This window comes from Megalopta genalis, chromosome 16 (genome assembly GCF_051020955.1).
Source record: "Megalopta genalis isolate 19385.01 chromosome 16, iyMegGena1_principal, whole genome shotgun sequence".
Lineage (NCBI taxonomy): Eukaryota > Metazoa > Arthropoda > Insecta > Hymenoptera > Halictidae > Megalopta > Megalopta genalis.
The window spans coordinates 4,215,425-4,235,999 of NC_135028.1; the positions used below are offsets into that span (position 1 = coordinate 4,215,425).

At 36.9% G+C, this 20,575-nt stretch overlaps 1 protein-coding gene across 5 annotated transcripts in view; it reads right to left on the bottom strand.

Moving 5' to 3' along the window:
• The window catches only part of KaiR1D (Kainate-type ionotropic glutamate receptor subunit 1D), an 819,478-nt gene that overhangs the window by 49,402 nt on the left and 749,501 nt on the right, over positions 1-20,575 (bottom strand). For all 5 annotated transcript variants that reach the window (XM_076526910.1, XM_076526909.1, XM_076526907.1 and 2 more), the window contains one exon: positions 3,731-3,952. In XM_076526910.1, the coding sequence (XP_076383025.1) occupies positions 3,731-3,952 (222 nt within the window). The remainder of the gene's footprint in view (positions 1-3,730; positions 3,953-20,575) is intronic.

The window sequence follows — 20,575 nt, forward strand, 5'->3', positions numbered from 1 at the left end:
GAAAAGCGTTTCATAATAGGTACTTTTACCTTATATTATTCTACATCTGGATACTGCCTAGAAAGTACTTTTGTTTTAAATTATGTTCGTCAAGGTCAAATTAAAATTGGAACGTTCAATAATAAAAGATGTGAAACAGCAAGATAAAATTTTTTTCCGACGAATAACATTTAACACGTCATCCATAACATGAGAGCATAATATTATTCACCTTCGTTAATAAATATAAAATATTTGCCTCTGTTTATATATATTAAGCATGATTTTACACACTGGATGGTGGTATCGATAAGCTTCGCTATTAATTTTCATTAAATTGAATGTTTACTCGCAATAAATAAAATAAATATTTGTTGAACGGGTGGCTTCTCAATCATTAAAATTAATTGGGAGGATACAGTAATACAAGAATTTGTACCCATAAATAATTTACAAGTTAATTTAATGAATTTTCAAACATCGAATAATAATGGAGCTGTAGAAAAAGGACTTATCGTCTATTTAACAAATATTTAATATTATATTTCGGGTCAAATTAATTATGACAATTCCGAGTAGACTAAAAATTAATCGTCACGCATAATACATCTTCTTAATTACGAGTGAATGTCATCCGAGGTAGTCAATGGAACGATAAATTAATAATGAGTACGAGTTTACTTAAACGTACATGCAGTTATTAAAATTCCTTGAAAGCTTATTAACACGCATCCGTCCCACATTTTAGCATCTTAATGCGTCCCTTGGTGTCCAAACAGCGATAAAAATTCATTCTGATAACCTAATAAAGTTTCAGCTGGACTGAAAAGCTATCTTCTTTCAAAATTAACTTTGTAAGTTCTATCGTTGAAAATGAAACAATGAAGCTAGCTGTGATAAATTTGAACCAGGATTGTATCGGCATTCACAGCTAATAATATAACGTGAAAATGTATCGTTAGTTGTAGAAACAAGTTCTTTCCAATGATCTTCATACAATGATTTAGCTATTGAAATAAAACCATAGCTTCGCCCAATTACTATCTCCTCGAGTTATTACATCATTTAAAAAACATATATATCTTGAGTTAGTCGACAATATCCAAAAATACTTGCACGAATTCAGGAATGAAAAAATATTTAGATCGCTTGACTCGATTAATTCCGTTTTAAAAGGTGTACGATATTACGAATAGTTTGTACACCGCGACTGTATGTACTAAATTCTCTATCTACAAGTTCCAACAAAACTATCGCGACACCTTTATAAACTTAATCGCGACCTCCCATACATTTAGATTACTCGCGGCGCTGCGAAAAAACCTGCGCAAAAGGCAAACCCATTGGAACGAACACGTTTGCATAACAAATCCTCCAGTTCTAGCCTTGCCGAGGAGCCAATTCCTACTTTCTAGAATCAATTTCTCCTTTCTCATTCTCGAAGCTACCGGTAAGAAGTTACGTAAACTTGTCGTAACTCAGAAAGGGGGGCTGTAAACGTCGCGGGAACGTCGAATTCTGTAATTGCCGGGTCGCCTAATGCCCGAGTTAACCGGAGTCTCTATTACCGTGCGCAAACTTCGCGATTTTCGGCTGGCAAAGGAGCTTCCCGGTTCGAGGGAGCGTTCAACGACGCAGGATCCGATTAATATTCCCCCTAAACAGGGGATGGGCGAACGGAGACGTTTTCGAAGAACCAACGTTACATCGTTCAAGTTTCCAGCGGCGCGACGTCGCGAGCGTCGCCTCCTTCGGTGTACTACAAGGACTCTTATCTCGTGGCTGCGCGACCGGCGAGGCTCGACGTTCTCTCCTCGCCCGACACTTCTCCTCGTGAACTTTCGAGCCAGTTAATACATTCGCGAGTGCATTACTTGTCGCCGCAATTAGCGCGAGAATAAGTAACGCCGCGCCGCGCCGCGCCGAGCCGAGCCGAGGCGAATCGAGTCGAGTCTAGTCGCGTCGAGTCGAGTCGAGTCGAGTCGAGTCGAGTCAAGCCGAGCCGACCCAGTCTCTCGCCGTGAAAACTTCAATTAAATCGCGTATACCAGGCGTCCCCGAGTTTCCTTTAGCCGGTGGCTTTCTTCGGTCCCGCGACGAGACGCGACGGGGGGAAAAAATCTAACAAGCCGGCAGAGGGCGGAGGGAACCAAAAGGAACAGGAAATAACTCGCTTCCGCGCCGCGTTCGTTCAACTCCGTTTCTGTTTCCTTTTCATTCCGGGAAAACAAACAGCCGAGGTTTTAACGATACGCGGATGATTTACCTACCCGCCGAGCCGTCGAGCCGTCGAGCCGCCGAGAGCAGCGCCGGAAGACGCGAAAATTAAAAATTCAGAGGTCGATGAAGTGGCAAATAAACAGCATTTCGATATGCGAAGGTTATTCGAATTCGTCGGATGAGCGCGATGCTACGGTCACTCGGAATGCGCTCTTACCTAACGTCTGAATTCAGAATATTTCTGTCATTTTTTGTTATTCCAAGCACATATTTTTTGGATGCATTTAGATGTATACAGGGTGGGGCATTTTAAACAGGTCACCTGAATAACTCGCTTGTTTTTGAAGGTCGGAGATAAAAATATAGATGTTTTACCGTTTCCAGCAAGATTGCAAGACTTGAATATCATTGAAAACTGTTTAACCGTTTGAGTCCCAAGCAACGCGATCGCGCTGTTCAGATTTTGTGTCGCGTCAAACTTTAGTGACGCACGCACATCGCATAGCTGCTTTCCTTTTCTTTTTTTCTGTTTGTTTTGTTCGTCAATCTTAACGAGCGCTATCGCGCCACTTGGTTCTCTTCGCAATCAATTAAGACAAGCGCTATCGCGCTGTTCGGCACTTTTCGACCGCGTTTCCTGAATAACCCCTGGGACTCAAACGGTTAAGAATGCCAGCTGAAGAAGTATACTCAACAGGAAAGCACAGTTTAACACGTTCCGTGCCGAGCTTTTTTTACAGGAATCTTCACACTTTGATATTTTACTAAAACTTGATGTATTACGTGCAATTATTAATTCTCGTACACATAACAACGTAACAAAAACTTATCAACGCCCATTCTTGCGGTGGAAATTGATTCTTCGGTTCTAAATATCTTGTAAACAATTTGTTCAGTTCACTAAGTAAACATGCAAGCGTGTACCATCGATGGTACACGTGGCACGGAACGTGTTAACAAAAGGGATACTCTATATATGTTCATATACAAAAACTTTGTACACTATACACTATACAACTTTGTCCATGGTTTTAAGAAACACTAGAAATTCAAGAGTATGTTATAGTTTTGTTGCGGTCTGTATGTGCAGTCGCTGTGAAAAGTATTCGTAGACCCTTAAAAATGGAATCATTTTTTTATAATTAAGCCAAGGCGATCTAAATCCTTTTCGGGTGTCAGAGGGATTAGTTTACAAGACAATGGATAAGAAATTGTTTTGAAAAATTGCAATCGGTTGGGACGCTAAAAATATTAAAAAAATGATGTTTTATTAACTTTTCATTCTGATTAAATTCCTGAAATTGCGAAATGCTATAATATTTTCAGAGCTTGTACAATTATCAAAAGTTTATCCTGCATTTAACAACAATGTTTGATACGTAATGTAAAGAGAAGTTTTACAACAACAATTTAATTAAACGGTAGCAGTTGTGCAGTAATCAGAAAATAATTAACTGTCCTACTTTTTCTTCATGTTAATTCATCAAAACCGCTTTGAAATATGCATATATACACGAAAGTGTATACTCACCAGTATGGTTGTCACGATGAAAGTTTTATTTTGCAGATTCTCCACGATCTGGGTGTACTCCTCTTTGTAACTTCTTGTGAAGTTTATCCCCTTCGTGCTGTTCCAAGTTCCTATTTTCTTCAGTCCCTCCTTGTTATTCAATTCGATGATATCCAGGATGAAGTCCGAGCGGAATCCTTGGTGATCAAATTTGATGATTCCTGTGAGTCCAGTAATTTCGACCTGGGAACAAATATGGAACGTGTTTTGTAACGAAATGCTACTTCAAACATCCAATTGCAAACAAATCTCTCTCACTCCATACTCTCCTAAAACGAACAAGAAACGTTTAAAAGTATGTATTTTAAACCGAACATAGTATAAATAAATTATATAGTAAATAAAATTACGTTTCAATCAATTAAGTGTTTTAAGTAATGTTTTAAGTAGTGTTTCATTTGAAATATCCTAAAAATCTCTGTGCGACAGTTTGAAATACTGTGACAAGATATTATAACAATAAAATATTTTATTTAGTGTTATATTTATTATTTGAAATAACACCTCATTTCAGTGATGGGGAGTCTATTATTTAAGCTAGTGTTTGGAATGTTTTCCAACCTTATGTCTGTAAGTAGTACTAGAAACAACACCAAATTTTTGTTTTTTACATTCTTCTAGATCTCCAATATTGAAAAATCAATGAGAAAAGTCAATAATCAAATTCCAAAGTATCGTCATTTTTCTAATTACCGACTTATTTCTTTCGTTCTATTACCCATTATATCTAAACTTATACTATTTAAGAATCTTACATGTTTCTCGCTTCAAATAAACAAAATCGCAACAATCATCGATAATTAAGATAAAAATAATAAAAATAAAAAGAGTCGAGTCAAACAAATGTCTAAATGTTATGTGAACACTTATGAATAAACATTGTGAAATTGACAGCAAAAGATGTTACAGTTTCCTCTCAACAAAATATCGAAGAAAGTTAAACCAAAGCGCAATTTACACTCGAATACTCCTTGAATTATTTAAAAATAGAATGATGAGATTTATGCAAATGCTTAGAAAATCGAAAATTCGAGGCCACGTAAATGGTAATATAATGGAGCCGGTTATTGTGGGCTGATCAATTGCTGTGCCTTTGATCAGTTCTCGGGCAGAATTAACTTTATATTTATCGAATAAGACACATTAATTTTTTTCATTCGTCTATTTTGCTTATTTCTCAATAAAAAGATTTAATATGTCTTGTTCGATAAGAATAAATTTAATTATGTCCGAAAACAAACCGGATGCATAGCAATTGGTCAGCCCACAGTAACCGGCTCCGCTAGCCTATTCATTAAAACAAGTCCTGAAACGGCTATTAAATTCTAAGAATTTTCGGATATTCCAATACTTTCGAGGAACACAATCTCGACATTTACTGGACCCCGTACCAATCCCGAAAAAAATGACTCTTCCCGAGCCATCCCAACATTTTCGGATTCTCTCTAGTTATCGGCTATCTCTCTTGCCGATAGTAAAGTGCTCGTAACCAGGAATCTCACGCGATCGACTCGTGTGCAGCACGATGACACGGTCGGTTTTGGCTCTATTCGGCAGTTGGTCGACAGGGGTCAACGTCAACTAGGAACCACGCTGGCAAAACCGCGAGGGCTATAATTTGTCAACGAGGTCCGACGGGACGGGTTCGTTTAACCCGTGGAGTAACTTTCCATTGTTTGGGCAGAACAATCGGTGGAACATAGGGAAGACCTGGTCCCGCCTTCTGCGCCGGCACAGTTTACTGGCATCGTCCGTCACCGTTCCAGGGATGCTCGCGGTGCGTTGCACATGGCAGCACTCGTGGCGCTCGTTAATAAGCGACCGAACGCCAGGGGGGAGGAACAGTCAGATTAAGCATATCGTTATAATGGCTTATTACGTTGCCCGGACGGCCGATCGATGTCCATAATTCCGCAAAATTAATTTCCTCTTCCTCGGCCCTGCACGCCTCGCCCCTCTCAGCGCCGCGCCTCTGCGCGCCCCATCGCGCCGCTTTCGACCCCCTCGCGTACCAAGCCGCCGATAAACTCTGCTCTCTGCGAGCAGAGATACAGAAGCCAGCGACCGAATTAAAGATCGCCGCCGATAACGACCGAACTGCAACGTTGTCGCATCGGTTACGCGAGCTTTTTGACAGACTGCGAGCGCGTTCGCTCTCGAGCCTGTTCGTGCCGGGCCACTGAGCCGAGGAGACATATCCGCACGCAATGATGGTAGTTATGCGCCACGACGCACAGTAGCACATTTTGTCGAAAAGCTGGTCAAGATACAGGTTTTCAAAGTATAAAGCAGACTTATACTAATATGAGCCGTTTATCTTGAAAGTGGCATAAGTCACTTTTTCTCATTTTTTAAAAATTTGCAATCAATAAGTTGAGAACTATTGAGATTTGTTCGAGAGAAGTTTTGCTAATTAACGGTATAACAAACATGTTTATTTTGAAAGTGGCGTAAGTCGCTGTACTCAGGAAATTAATTGCGGCGCTTAGTGTAAAAGAAATAGAAACGTGTGATAAGTGTGTGTGAAGTATTGTTTTGAATTATTTTTAGCATTTTTAAAAAAGTTGTGATCACTGGACTTATTTTTATAAGTGCGAAAGAATAGTGCAGTTTTGTAAATTATATTATAGTGATGTGGCGGCTACCTCCAGACCCGCCAGCAGATGGCTATAAAATGTTTTATAAACTAACTTTAGATGAAAAAGATAAATTTCTAACTTTGGATTTGTCACCAAAAAGAGGAAGACTTAGGCGTTATTCACAAATAGAAATGGATCCGTTATATGCTGGATCTCGTCCTGTTTCTTCAGCAAAATACAAAGACATGATGGATTTGCTTAATTATATACCCCCAATATACCACAGTTATTTTAAAAATTTGAAATAAAACACGATTTCCAAGAACTTAATCGCTCCTATTAATGACGAAAATTAAATTGAACTGATGTATTTTCATATAAATTACTTATACTTATGTTTCAAAATGTACTAATTATTTTTGTATTTTATGAATATTAAAATAAAAAATACTTAAATCAAACGTTTATATTAAATATGTTCGTGGTATAAATTATTATTATATATGTAATTTATTCAACAATTTGAGTAAATCACTGTCCTTTCAAAACATCACTTCGGTAAAATAGGTCGGACAAAATTAATATATGTCAGTCATTTTTCTAAACTATTTATTTTGAAAATGGCTTAAGTCACTTTACCGTAATGAAAAGTGGTGATTTTTTAATGTTTATACGAAATTATTTATACTGAGAAAAATATCAGTATCCTGAGATAACAAATACAAGTAAATCTTCTCGAAAGTTAGCATCCATATTTTTAAACGTGTTAAAACGCAAATCCTTAAATATATCGACTTAAAAACAAAGTGACTTATGTCACTTTCAAAATAAACGGCTCATATGTAGAAACACGAAAGATTGGAATGATTTTTAAGTAACGAATGATGAGGGCAAATTGGTATTTTTAAAAAATAGTTCATGGGCTAGCATAGTACAGCTCCATAAACGGGTGTTCCATAATTCAGTCAATAAGAAATCGCAACAATATTCCTTGTGTAACAATTGTCTGCTTATAAAAAGATCGCCGATTTTTATTCACTTATAGCATGACAAATTAATAGAAATTAATCGCATCCGCACTATTTTTACCATGAAAGATAAGTGTGCGAAACGAATTTTTATTTTATTGTTCTCGTGAACAAAATTGTAAGATACTCGAGAAGATTGAGAATGCTCGGAATCATCCATTAGCTGCCCAATTTTCATAAAATTTTAAAGTTTAATATGAGAACAATAATGGGCTTTTATCCCGATAATTTTCAAAACGACTTATAATTTTATTGAATAATATAATTTTATTGCTGACCTGCCAAGATTTTATCCTGATGGTTCAAGCGATGTGCCACAAAAGCGTCGCAGACTCGTTAATAATAATAGTGAACAGTTTCAATTACAAAATCGTAAAGAACGAACTTCTTCAACTAATAACAATCAAGAATTTCTTAACCCGTCCATAATCAGCGGAACCCTTCCCTATCCATGTTGCATCCGCCCATATCGCGACATCTAAATGTTCTCCGCTCGTCTGTATCTCATTAAACGGAAGGCTATCGACGTTAATCGATATCGTGTGTACAGTTTAAGTGATATTCCTCGAGCCGCATTATCCGCCCCTCTGGGCAAGGTAACACGATAGTTTCCACATAACAACGACAAAGAGAAAACGAAGAAAAAGTGCGTCGACACAATGCGACGCGACGCGGCTGTGGAAATCGTTGGAGACTAAGAAAAATATCAGGACTACGCAGTATACAAAGCCGAACCTGAACGGCTCGTCGCGTCGGGACGTTGCACACTGTTTCAGGTTGTATGGAGATGCGGTCTTTATTGCTTTTTTTAAGATACCAAGTTTTCTTTTGTTTTTTAGCCTTTCATTTATCTTTACGCGTCCAGTGCAGCTATAATTAAACGTTACTGTAGCATATATTTTTTAATTATTTCTTTTTATTTTCTTTTATTTTGTTCCAGCTATTATTATATATTACATATGACCATTAATTAACAAAACATGCCTCATTTGAGCTCATGAAGCAAACAACTAGTTAACGATTGTATTTTCCTTAATAAGCAATATGATAAATAAATAGGTTCTATTGAGCAAAACCGCAAGTTATCGCATCTAATCTTGATAACATGTTATTAACTACATTGCAATGCATCGTTTAAGACAACACTCGAAACGAAGAACAGAGGAAAAACGTTGTTTTGCTTCAATGGAATTCTGATAAATCTTTATTTTTTGGTGATTTACTAAATCTGTAGCCCACTAAGTAATTAAGATGCTTTTATAAAAATGTTTATAGTAATCATTATCGTAAAACACAAAGCTACAACAGACAAGAACGTTTATTCTGTTATGTTTTCTTTATTTTACATTTGAAGGAGCAGCAAAGCTATTCAGGATAGCAGAACATGAAAACAGCACTTTACTGCGATCGAAATTCAATAGTCGATTAATTTCGAGAAATGCTGATGTGAAATGGGCCACCTGATTTGTGTCATTTGACCCCATTGGACTCTTTTCTTTGGGAGATCCAGCGTATATCAGATCCATTTCTATTTGTGAATGACGCCTAGGTTTTCCTCTTTTTGGTGACAAATCCAAAGTTAGAAATTCATCTTTTTCATCTAAAGTTAGTTTATAAAACATTTTATAGCCATCTGCTGGCGGGTCTGGAGGTAGCCGCCACATCACTATAATATAATTTACAAAACTGCACTATTCTTTCGCACTTATAAAAATAAGTCCAGTGATCACAACTTTTTTAAAAATGCTGAAAATAATTCAAAACAATACTTCACACACTCTTATCACACGTTTCTATTTCTTTTGCACTAAGCCCCGAAATTAATTTCCTGAGTACAGCGACTTACGCCACTTTCAAAATAAACATGTTTGTTATACCGTTAATTAGCAAAACTTCTCTCGAACAAATCTCAATAGTTCTCAACTTATTGATTGCAAATTTTTAAAAAATGAAAAGATACCGTTCAATTGTAATTAGTGTTACCATTAACTCGATTTTTTTGAAAAAGTGACTTATGCCACTTTCAAAATAAACGGCTCATGTAATTGTATTATAGTTCCCAGTTCCCGTGCCTGTCGAAATTTCCGTATCCCCTGATTGAAAAGTATAGAAAAAAAAGTTTCATATATCAATTGATAATCTGTACTTTTTTATTAGGTTAACCTATCAATGTGCAAAATCCAGGGAGAGGTTATGTCAAGGTTATGCCAAGATTATATAGGGGGTTTCTTTTATCCTGCACATTCAGATATCTTCCGTTAATTTTGTTTACATGAAAAAGTTTACGTTGAAATACATTGAACAAATTTGTTTTCTCGAAGGTAGGAATATTGTGATCGATGAGTTTTTCTTTCAATACGCAATGATTGACGATACGTTCAGAACTCTGAAAATATGACCTTGAAAGAAAAACCCATAAATCATAATATTCCTACCTTTGAATCAAACAAATTTGTTACAACCCTTTTTTTCGTACAAACAAAATTAACGAAGATATTTGAATGTACAGGATAAAGGAAACATGCTATATTTCAAACTTTTCTTTTTCTATACGTTTTTAATCCGGGGGCACGGAAATTGAGACAGGTGCGGAAAACTGGGACACCAGCCCTATACTACTAAAATTTAATCGTTGCATATATTATAATTTTATCCGTTAATTCCTGTCACCCTTCTAGCACTACAGAAAAAAGCGTCGAATTATTTCAAAGTATAGGAAAAGGTAATGATCGGCAAGATCGTGTGCCGATTCTACAAACAATGTTTCGTCAGCGACGATCGCGCGGCTGGTATTTCCGCCGGTGGGAGAAAAAACTAAAATAAAATGATCAACTAGCGAAATGCAAATGAGCATACGATATCGCGGCAAATAACGACGTAAACGCACGCGACACGACTGAAAATCCGGTTACGTCAAAAATCAGTCGCGCTGATAACGAGATACGACATCGATAACTAATTTCTCTGTGCTTTTATTTTTTTAAATATTTGCGCTCGCTAACGATGTACCGGACGTTATTATTGATCAAACACGGAAACCGGACGCCAGATTTTGGTGGTCGCGGTCCGTGCTCGCGCTCGTCCACCGTTGGAGTAATGTTCGCCGCGATATAAAAAAAAATAGCTTCCGGCCGGTCGGCAACAGGACAACTGGACAACGGGCCCGCCTTCAATTTCGCTAATTACGAAATGTAACCGAGAACAGGAACGGGGCTTCTGAACGTAGAAACGCCGGCCGCGTAAATTGTTCCCGAAAATTCGGTCGACGCATCAAAGCTGACCCAGTAATTGTGCCGGTAATGACCGCGCTCGCCAATTTTCGTACGCCCGCAGTAGTTGTAGTATTTGGCCCGATTAGCACGTGAAAAATATTGCGTCGTTATTTATTGCCTAAAGGTCATAGTAATTATATCGTCGAATTCGTTTTAACGTTAGAATGGTATGAAAAATACATTTCGACATATACAAAATTAAAACCATATTTCTCGGGAAAAAATGCTTTTCGAAATTATCTATATTAGAGTTTGTGGGGTAATGAGCATAATTAACGATGTATTGATTGAAAAAGGCACATTCAACTTTTTAAATCAAAAATAAACAAAGTAAAGGAATAAAAAAGTTTAATATGTCTTATTCGATAAATATAAAGTTATTATGTTTGAAAAGAAATCAATACTACACTTGATATCTGAACACTGTTTAACATTTGTTGGAAACATTTCCTCGACAGATTTTCGGAAAATCTTGAAAAAATCGTGTTATCAGTGGAGTACTTGCACGGCAAACTTGAAAAATATTACTGTCTAAAATACAGTTTCAATGTTTTGTGCACTTTCACGTAGTTTTTTTTACACCATGAACCTATATTTTTTATTTGGGAATCGTATTTCACGTAAAAACATACGCAACTTTTGTTTGAAACATTTTCTTGTAACATGATGTTCTTAAATGAAATAAAATATCTTTTAGAAGAAAGTAACGTTTTGTCATTTTAATAGAAAAACAAAATTATCCTTCACATAAACGCGAAAAATCAGCTGCCTTAAAAAATACTGAACTTACAAAAAAATGATTACAACAAAAGTTGCTCATTTTTCAACGTATAATATGATTCCGATATAAAAAATATAGGTTTATGATTTTTAAAAAAGGAAGATGATATTGAAATAAAAACGCCGACGCATAAAAAAACTAGTAGTGCTATTTGACTCTCCACTCGAAATACTAAAGGACATATGAGCCGTTTATTTTGAAAGTGGCATAAGTCACTTTTTCAAAAAAATCGAGTTAATGGTAACACTAATTACAATTGAACGGTATCTTTTCATTTTTTAAAAATTTGCAATCAATGAGTTGAGAACTATTGAGATTTGTTCGAGAGAAGTTTTGCTAATTAACGGTATAACAAACATGTTTATTTTGAAAGTGGCGTAAGTCGCTGTACTCAGGAAATTAATTGCGGGGCTTAGTGTAAAAGAAATAGAAACGTGTGATAAGTGTGTGTGAAGTATTGTTTTGAATTATTTTCAGTATTTTTAAAAAAGTTGTGACCACTGGACTTATTTTTATAAGTGCGAAAGAATAGTGCAGTTTTGTAAATTATATTATAGTGATGTGGCGGCTGCCTCCAGACCCGCCAGCAGATGGCTATAAAATGTTTTATAAACTAACTTTAGATGAAAAAAATGAATTTCTAACTTTGGATTTCTCACCAAAAAGAGGAAGACCTAGGCGTTATTCACAAATAGAAATGGATCCGTTATATGCTGGATCTCGTCCTGTTTCTTCAGCAAAATACAAAGACATGATGGACTTGCTTAATTATATACCCCCAATATACCACAGTTATTTAAAAAATTTGAAACAAAACACGATTTCCGAGGACTTAATCACTCCTATTGATGACGAAAATTAAATTGAACTGATGTATTTTCGTATAAATTACTTATACTTATGTTTCAAAATGTACTAATTATCTTTGTATTTTATGAATATTAAAATAAAAAATACTTAAATCAAACGTTTATATTAAATATGTTCATGGTATAGATTATTATTATATATGTAATTTATTCAACAATTTGAGTAAATCACTGTCCTTTCAAAACATCGCTTCAGTAAAATACGTCGGACAAAATTAATATGTGTCAGTCATTTTTCTAAACTATTTATTTTGAAAGTGTTGATTTTTAATGTTTATACGAAATTATTTATACTGAGAAAAATATCAGTATCCTGAGATAACAAATACAAGTAAATCTTCTCGAAAGTTAGCATCCATATTTTTAAACGTGTTAAAACGCAAACCCTTAAATATATCACTTAAAAACAAAGTGACTTATGCCACTTTCAAAATAAACGGCTCATATGTCAGTTTTTTTATTTTTAAATCGCGTGTCTACGAGACTTTCTACAATGTCAACTGAAATGGGTTGTATATATTTATAGGTTCTAATTTGAGTGGTGGGGATTTAGGAAATTAGATCAGAGTTTTGAAGATGACGTGGCGAGGCAAAGGTTCAGATATGATGCGACAAGAACGGAGATCAAGAATGAGGCAGAGTTTGAGGATAAGTTAAAGGTGAAATCATGGCTGACAGAAGACTCGATATGTTCGATAAGAACATAGTGGAATGAAAGTTTGTATACAATATAACATTGACAATAATAAGTGATGTTACAACAATAATAGTAATAATAATAATATGAATATGAATGAATCTAATTAGAACTAAAATAGTAGAATAAGATATAACAGTATGTACTGTAACGTTAACAACAATAAGTGATGATCGTAACAATAACAGTAATCATAATGATACATAATAAGATTAGTGAGAATAATAAGGATAAAAATCTAATTAGAACTGAAATAGCGTGGTAGGATGTAACACATGTTTCATTTATTTTGAGCAGAATAAAAATGTTGATTTTCGGCGCACTGATCGGACGAACTATCCCGCACAGCGTCTCGCCACACCGCTGGTTGCTGTTTGACGGCCGCCGGGTACGGCGCCGAATTTATCGCGGTATCGGCACGAGCATTCACGTCGCGATCACCGCCGCGCCCCGGTTACACGACAATTCCCGGTAACCGGGAACACGCTGAGATATTTTTCCGCTCGATGGCTCTGAAATTTTCGAAAATTCAAGGATTTAGCGCCGCGCGAATGATCATGACGTTGAATAAACTAAAATGCATGCGAACGAACGAACGTACCAGTGAACGAGTGAACGAGTGAACGAACAGGCGTGCACGACGAACGTTCCGGCCAGATGAATTCGAGCAGAACGCGCGCCGCGTTCGTGAGTCATTGATTAGCACTAGTCGCCGAGAATATCGCGTGTAATTATGCCGAACATGCGGACTCGCAAACCTGCAGTTCATATTACTCTCGCGGCTTGTTTCGGACAGGATCCGACGATGCGAGGACGCTTACTTGAACGTTTCAGGTCGCCGTGACGTGGAAACTATCGAATCGAATCGTGCGCCAATCGACTCTGACAGCCAATGATATTCGATATTGCCGTGTAGCACTCGACAGCCGACCCTTTCAGTTTATTTAGCCTTCCCGCTGTCCAATGAAACGATGATGGGTGAGCAATGTTTTTGAGTGATCGATCACTGCGAATGTGCATGCAGATGCAGATTTTTTGGGTGGGTCGTTCATAATGAAGCGGTATTTGTTCTGCACAGTTTTGCACATTTCGTATTGTTTGCCTGCGTTCCTGTAGGAGCGTATACAAAAATATTTTGCATGTTTCGTAAAATCGGATATTGTTCATCAAACTCTCGAATGTAGATGTTGCATACGTAACCGAACGTTACTCGAGGATATCAGAAGAAATATGTATTGCACAACTTGTGCAAATGCGTAAGTAAGTAGTAAGTACATGATGTATAATACATACTTGATTCTATTAGTAGCACTATAATGCTGACTTGAACTGGAGACAGTGAAAAGTATAGTCCTCACGCGACAAGAAGGCACTTTTATGTTCATATTCCCCCTCTTACTAGCCGCCCCACTACCGCGGCTATCGGACGCTGTTGTTCGCCGTCGATCTGCGTCACTGTTTTCCATCACTGGTAGCTGGATCAGTGGGGTAGCCAGTCAGAGAGGGAATGTTAATACAAAGGTGTCTTCTTGTCACGCGGGGACTATTCTTGTGCCAGCAAAATGCTACAGAGCATTTGATATGTAAATTAGTGCTTTAAACGTGGTGCATTTTATATTGATAAAGTTGTAGAAATCTCATAAATTCGGAAAGCTCTTTTTACTGTAACACAAAATTGTAAACCAAGATATTATTGTATCGTAAACCTAACTTAGGACTCGTGTGTTCATTAATGAATATAATGACAACAATTTAATTATTCTGTTACGTTTTCAATACAATTATTGTATCTCAGCTCGGTTGCACCACCAGTTTCGCTCTACCCTGTATTTGATACCTTCGCAGGATTTACTGTGCCGTAGAAGATCTAAATGATTTCCGATACCGCAAAGTTCTGCAAGATCGAGCAGAAAAATGGCTGCAATGGCCGGTTCGAAAGCACAATGTTAACCCGATAACTTGATTTCCACTTCCGAGCGCGACGGTCCTTTCTTTCTCTTTGCCAATCATGTTATAGGCCGTTTTCCCATCGGAACGACGAGACTGCGATGCCATCGTTACGCAAACATCGATTTCTGATCGTTTGCGTCGCTTTCAATGGGGGCGTCCCAAACGACATCATGATGAAATTAAGGGCCAAATAGAATTATCCTCTTTTGTCGCTGTGCAGCGGATCCCTCGTTTCGATGCGGCATTTGAAAAACAATTTTTCGAATGCTCTTGATGGGTTTCCATGCGTTGCCATAACCGGATAGCGTATTGTTAACCGGAGGACAATATGTAGAAACGGTTATTTTCTTTAGCACGTCTTTAACCCGAGAAAGATAACCTACGTCGCAGAGGCGCCTGCGAAATAAACAACTGACTGCACCGTGGATGACGCAAAGACTGGAAGCACCCACTTTGCCAAGGCATGTGCGAAGCAACATTGAAAATATTCTTCCAAAATCTGCTGTACAGGCTTCCACAGATGATGAAGAAGAACCCTCGGCCAAAAAAAGGCGTTATTGCAGTCTTTGCACGTCTAAAAAGAAAAGAATGTCAAAGATGACCTGTGCCAAATGCAAAAAGACAGTTTGTGGTGAACACAAGAAAGACGTTTGTCATGACTGTCTCTAAAGAAATTTTTTATAATATTATAGTCTTTTTTACACAGATTATATTATAGTCTACTAGTTTGTAAGGATAAAACACTATTTTTTGTGATATTTTACGGGATTTGTTCCCATAAACCGAAGACTGTTGATTTTTGTTAATTTTTCATAGAGGTCTAGTGATTTAAGTTTAAAATTACTTAAAATATAAAAAAATATAATATAAATGCATTTTATTTTTACAATAATGCCAAACCTTTAAAATGACTAGATTAACTTAAATAAATATCCATTGTTCGTATAAAATTGACGCCTTAGAAAATCATGCGCCTCTGAAGCGTATGGTTATCTTTTACGTACGTTGTCATATGGTTATCTTTCTAGGGTTAACGATTTCAATGACCTTGGAACATGTTATCGGGGATATACTATTTTTAGTTAACTTTTCCCTATAGAGCGACGGTTCGTCTTTATAGTCGCCGATTGTCTATCAACTATTGGGTTGGCAACTAAGTAATTGCCGATTTCAGTTATAGATGTCTGTTCCTCCCATTTTTATGATATCCGTAAATGTTATATTATAAAATTATTATTATTATTATTATGTTATTTTTTATTATCCGTGAATGTTAGCAACTGGACAAATTGAATGCAGCGGTCAAGGAAAAGCGACCAGAATTGGTCAATCCTAAAGGTGTCATTTTCCAGCAGGACAATGCTAGGCCGCACACGTCTTTGTCCACTCGGCAAAAATTGATGGATATTGGTTGGGAATTGATGTTACACCCACCATATAGTCCCGATATCGCGCCATCGGATTACCACTTATTTCGATCCCTGGACAACTCCCTTCGTGGTAAAACTTTGAATGATGATGACGCTGTAAAATCTCACTTAACTCAGTTTTTGGCCGAAAAGGATCAGACTTTCTACGAGCGTGGAATTTTCAAGTTGTCAGAGAGATGGCAAAAGGTCATCGAACAAAATGGGAAATACATTACAGATTAAACTTCATTCCAAGTAAAAAAAAATTTTTATTTCATTGAACAAATCGGCAATTACTTAGTTGCCAACCCAATATAAAAATGAGCCGCGAGACTCGGATAACCGTATTTTCTTTTCCCAAATTGTTCATTTTTATTTATAGGCTGAGGAACAATTGTAAGTAACGGTCTGTTCTAGTTCTGGATTAGGTCTGGATTAAGTCTGAGTTAGGTCTAGATTTTTCATGAATGAATTCACGGCACAATAGTTTGGTAATACAGTAATTCCTCTCACATTGTCTCTCAGCTTCGGAACGAAAATGGGTAACTTGGGAGGAGGAAATACGATTATTCGAGCCTCGTTTTTATAGTCGCCGATTGTGGACAACTATTAAAACGAGCCGCGAGACTGAAACAATCGTATTTCACTTTCCCAAACTGTCCATTTTTGTTTATAAGCTGAGAGACAATGTGAGAGAAATTATTGCACTTGGACTTCTGCACATTTTTCTGCCTCCCTAATAAAGTGTTCGTATTTCCACTATTTTACTGTGCATCTAATTCGCATCGAATTCTGCCGGAACGATGAATCGTAAACTAATCGAGGCAAAGCAGTTCCTGCCCGGAAAATGTGCAGGAGTTCATATATGACGGTATTTTGATGTTAAATAGAAAACTTTTATGCACTCAACGCTAATTAACATTACCGAAAGTTGATTAAGAATTGCAATCAACTCCTGACACACGTCGCTTGCAACGCAGCGGCCGGCATAGACTTCTACATAATTAACTCTTTAACTCTTCTACTGCCAGGTTTACCTACGCGGTATATGCGAAAACTGCCAGGGCAGATTTGCTACCTATGTATCGTCTATAAATTGCTTCAGACAGAAGAAAACATCGATTTTCTAGAAGAAAGTCTCCGTATTTATTCTTTTCAAACTTAGAAGATATGAAATACAAGTTTAGTACATTCAGGTGCCTCGCATGAGATATATATTTTTAAATTCATACTTTCGATTCAAAACACTCATATTACAAGCAAATACGCATTTAAAACTAAAATACGTATTTGTTTACAATCTACTGAAAAATAAATACAGAAACAGAATTCGGCTTCTTCGTGATAAAGAAAAAGCAAAAAGTATGCAAATTCACAGATTTTAAACCTCTTCTAACGCGTGACCTAGTTTTGCTTCCTCAGGAAAATTTTGGTTGCCTTTCATTCGCGCGTTGGGCATACAAAATTTGTAAATCTTAAACTTTGTAATATACACAGTGCGACAAATAAGTTTCGAGACTGGCCGAGGAAAACATCACTCAAACAAGATATATGAATATTTTTCGATTTTTTTATTCAAAATATTCTCCTGCAGTTTCAATACACTTGTTACAGCGATTCAACGGTGATTCAAATGCGTGTTCTAGCTCATTTTGTGGAATTGCCTCTGGCGCTCGTGCTGTAGCTATTTTGATGGTCGAAATGTCATAAAAAAACATCCTTTCAACTTCAATTTCAATTTTGGGAATTGAGAGAAGTCACATGGGGCCAAATCAGGCGAATACGGTGGATGATTCTCAACACGCGGACTTGATTTTGAGCCAAAAATTGACGAACAATGAGCGAGGTGTGACTCGGTGCATCATCGTGCAACAGACACCGGGTCTCTGGATCTGAATACGTCGGATTCTGGTCATCAAACGCTTCAAAACTTCAAGATAATATGCGCCAGTTATTGTTTGGCCAGTTGGAATAAATTCCCTGTGGATAATTTCTTTGCTATCGAAGAATCTAATGAGCATTGTCTTGATTTTTAATGGAACTTTCCGTGTTTTTTTGGCTTGTGGTGCATCTTTCGACTTCCATTCCGCACTTTGACGCTTGGTTTCTGGGTCGTACTGAAAGCACCATGTTTCGTCACCAGTACCAATTGATTTCAGGAAGTTTGGAACATTTCTGGAGGCTGCAACGACTTTTTTGGAATGATTGACACGCAACGATTTTTGCTCATGTTTCAACATCGACAAGAAAGTTGTTTAGGGAGAACTGTTATAACTTTGATATTTATCAACCGATTGAACCAAAATTGATACTGCCGGAAAGAGGAATGTCACAACTTTCAAACGCCGGTCTAAAAACATAGATGGCGCTATTAGTTACTGAGTGTAGCGGTTTGCTTGGTATTATGTTCTCTTAAACTGGATTCTCTGAGAACTGGGGACGATGGCTTTTCGGTAATAAAGGAAACAGTTAATTTAGCTAACTTGTAACGTGTTTATTTAACTTTATGCGTACGTCCTTAGACTGTGGTACGTCTTTACTCTCGGGAGGTTGATATTAGACTGTGCGTCTACACTCTTGGGAGGTTGCTATTAGACTGTACGTCTACACTCTTGGGAGGTTACTATTAGACTGTGCGTCTATACTCTTGGGAGGTTACTATTGGACTGTGTGAGAGTCCAGTGGTCTGCGTAGCAACAGCTAGTTACTAAGTTGTAGGTGGCGCTGTGTGCCGCTTGTACGGGCGTACGCCACATGAGATATGGTCCGAGTCTCGAAACGTATTTGTCGCACTGTGTATATGATCAAACTCTTTCAAAAACATTTCGCTACGTATCTTAAAAGAAAGAAATGTTGTTACGACACTGGAGACATCTACAGTCGGTCACGAAAATATTCGGACACCACTATAATTTTAACTATTATAATCCGTACTTTAGACAAATATTTAAAAAGAACAAAAAGAGGCTTCACGTATGTTACTATGCAGTATGTAGTTAACAAAAACATAAAAAATATTTATTTACGATACGTGGTTATATAAATAATTAATGAAATATAGAAAGAAGGCCTATTTTAATGTCAACTAAAATAAGTTAGGATTTCATATTACGCAATTTTACCTAATATAATAAATAGTGTAAACATTTATATTTATATTATCGTAAAAAATTGTCACTCAGAGAAACGATGTTTTGAATGGAAACAAACGCAGCTGATGCATCGACCCGTGGCAGTTCACGCACATGTTCTGTGAGGCCGATAAATCGAACAGTCAAAGATTTAACGGTCATGTCCGCGTATGTCACGGGCTCACTAAATTAACACAGACTAGTCTCGAACCTTATAAATTTTATTAAATTCCAAACTATGTTTTCCTTTTCATACGTGCGAAAAATCTTCCAGTACCAGAAAATCAAATTACGTCAATTTTCTTTTGACAATCGAGTGAAAACAAGTTGAAAAATTAATTTGCAATACTGGAAGGACATGGGGTAGTTAGGAGCCGCTTACTGTGGGGCGGCCAATCGTGTCTTTGGTTGGTTTTCGGGCATAATTAACTTAATGTTTATCGAATAAAACACATTAAATATCTTCAGTATAAAATTAACCAAATAGAAGAACATAAACATTTAATACGTCTCATTCGAGAAATGTCAAATTAATTATTCCCGAAAATAAACCAAAGGCACAGCAATTTATTACCCCACAGTAATCGGCTCCACTATCCTGTACAGAATGTTCAGGTCAAATCTAGCCGGCGTTTTTCTTGCAGATAATAAACAGTAGAAAAAAGAAATGAAAGAGGAAAGAGTGTACTTACTTTTTGCTTGTATATGTACCCGAGTCAAGGTTGCAGTAAATGTTCAATATGATTTCTTTGTGCATAAATACCTCCATTTGACTTTGCGAGACCTCGAAGGTCATTATGTCGTGTACGAGTGGTTTCATTTTGGCACATGCTTTCATATGATATACGAAAATAAGTACAGTGGCCCACAAGAGTGTTCGTATACCTTTTAAAACGCAATAACTATTTCAAAACTGAACTAAATAACTTGAATCTTTTTAGACGATGGAGTGACTAGTCTACCAGACGATAACTGAAATGCTTTTTTCTTTAATTTTGCTATTACTTGGAATGACAAAAAAAAATAAAAAAATCTCGTTCTTTAACTTTTTTATCTGAGCCTATAACAAAAATTTAAAAAATGTCTTTCG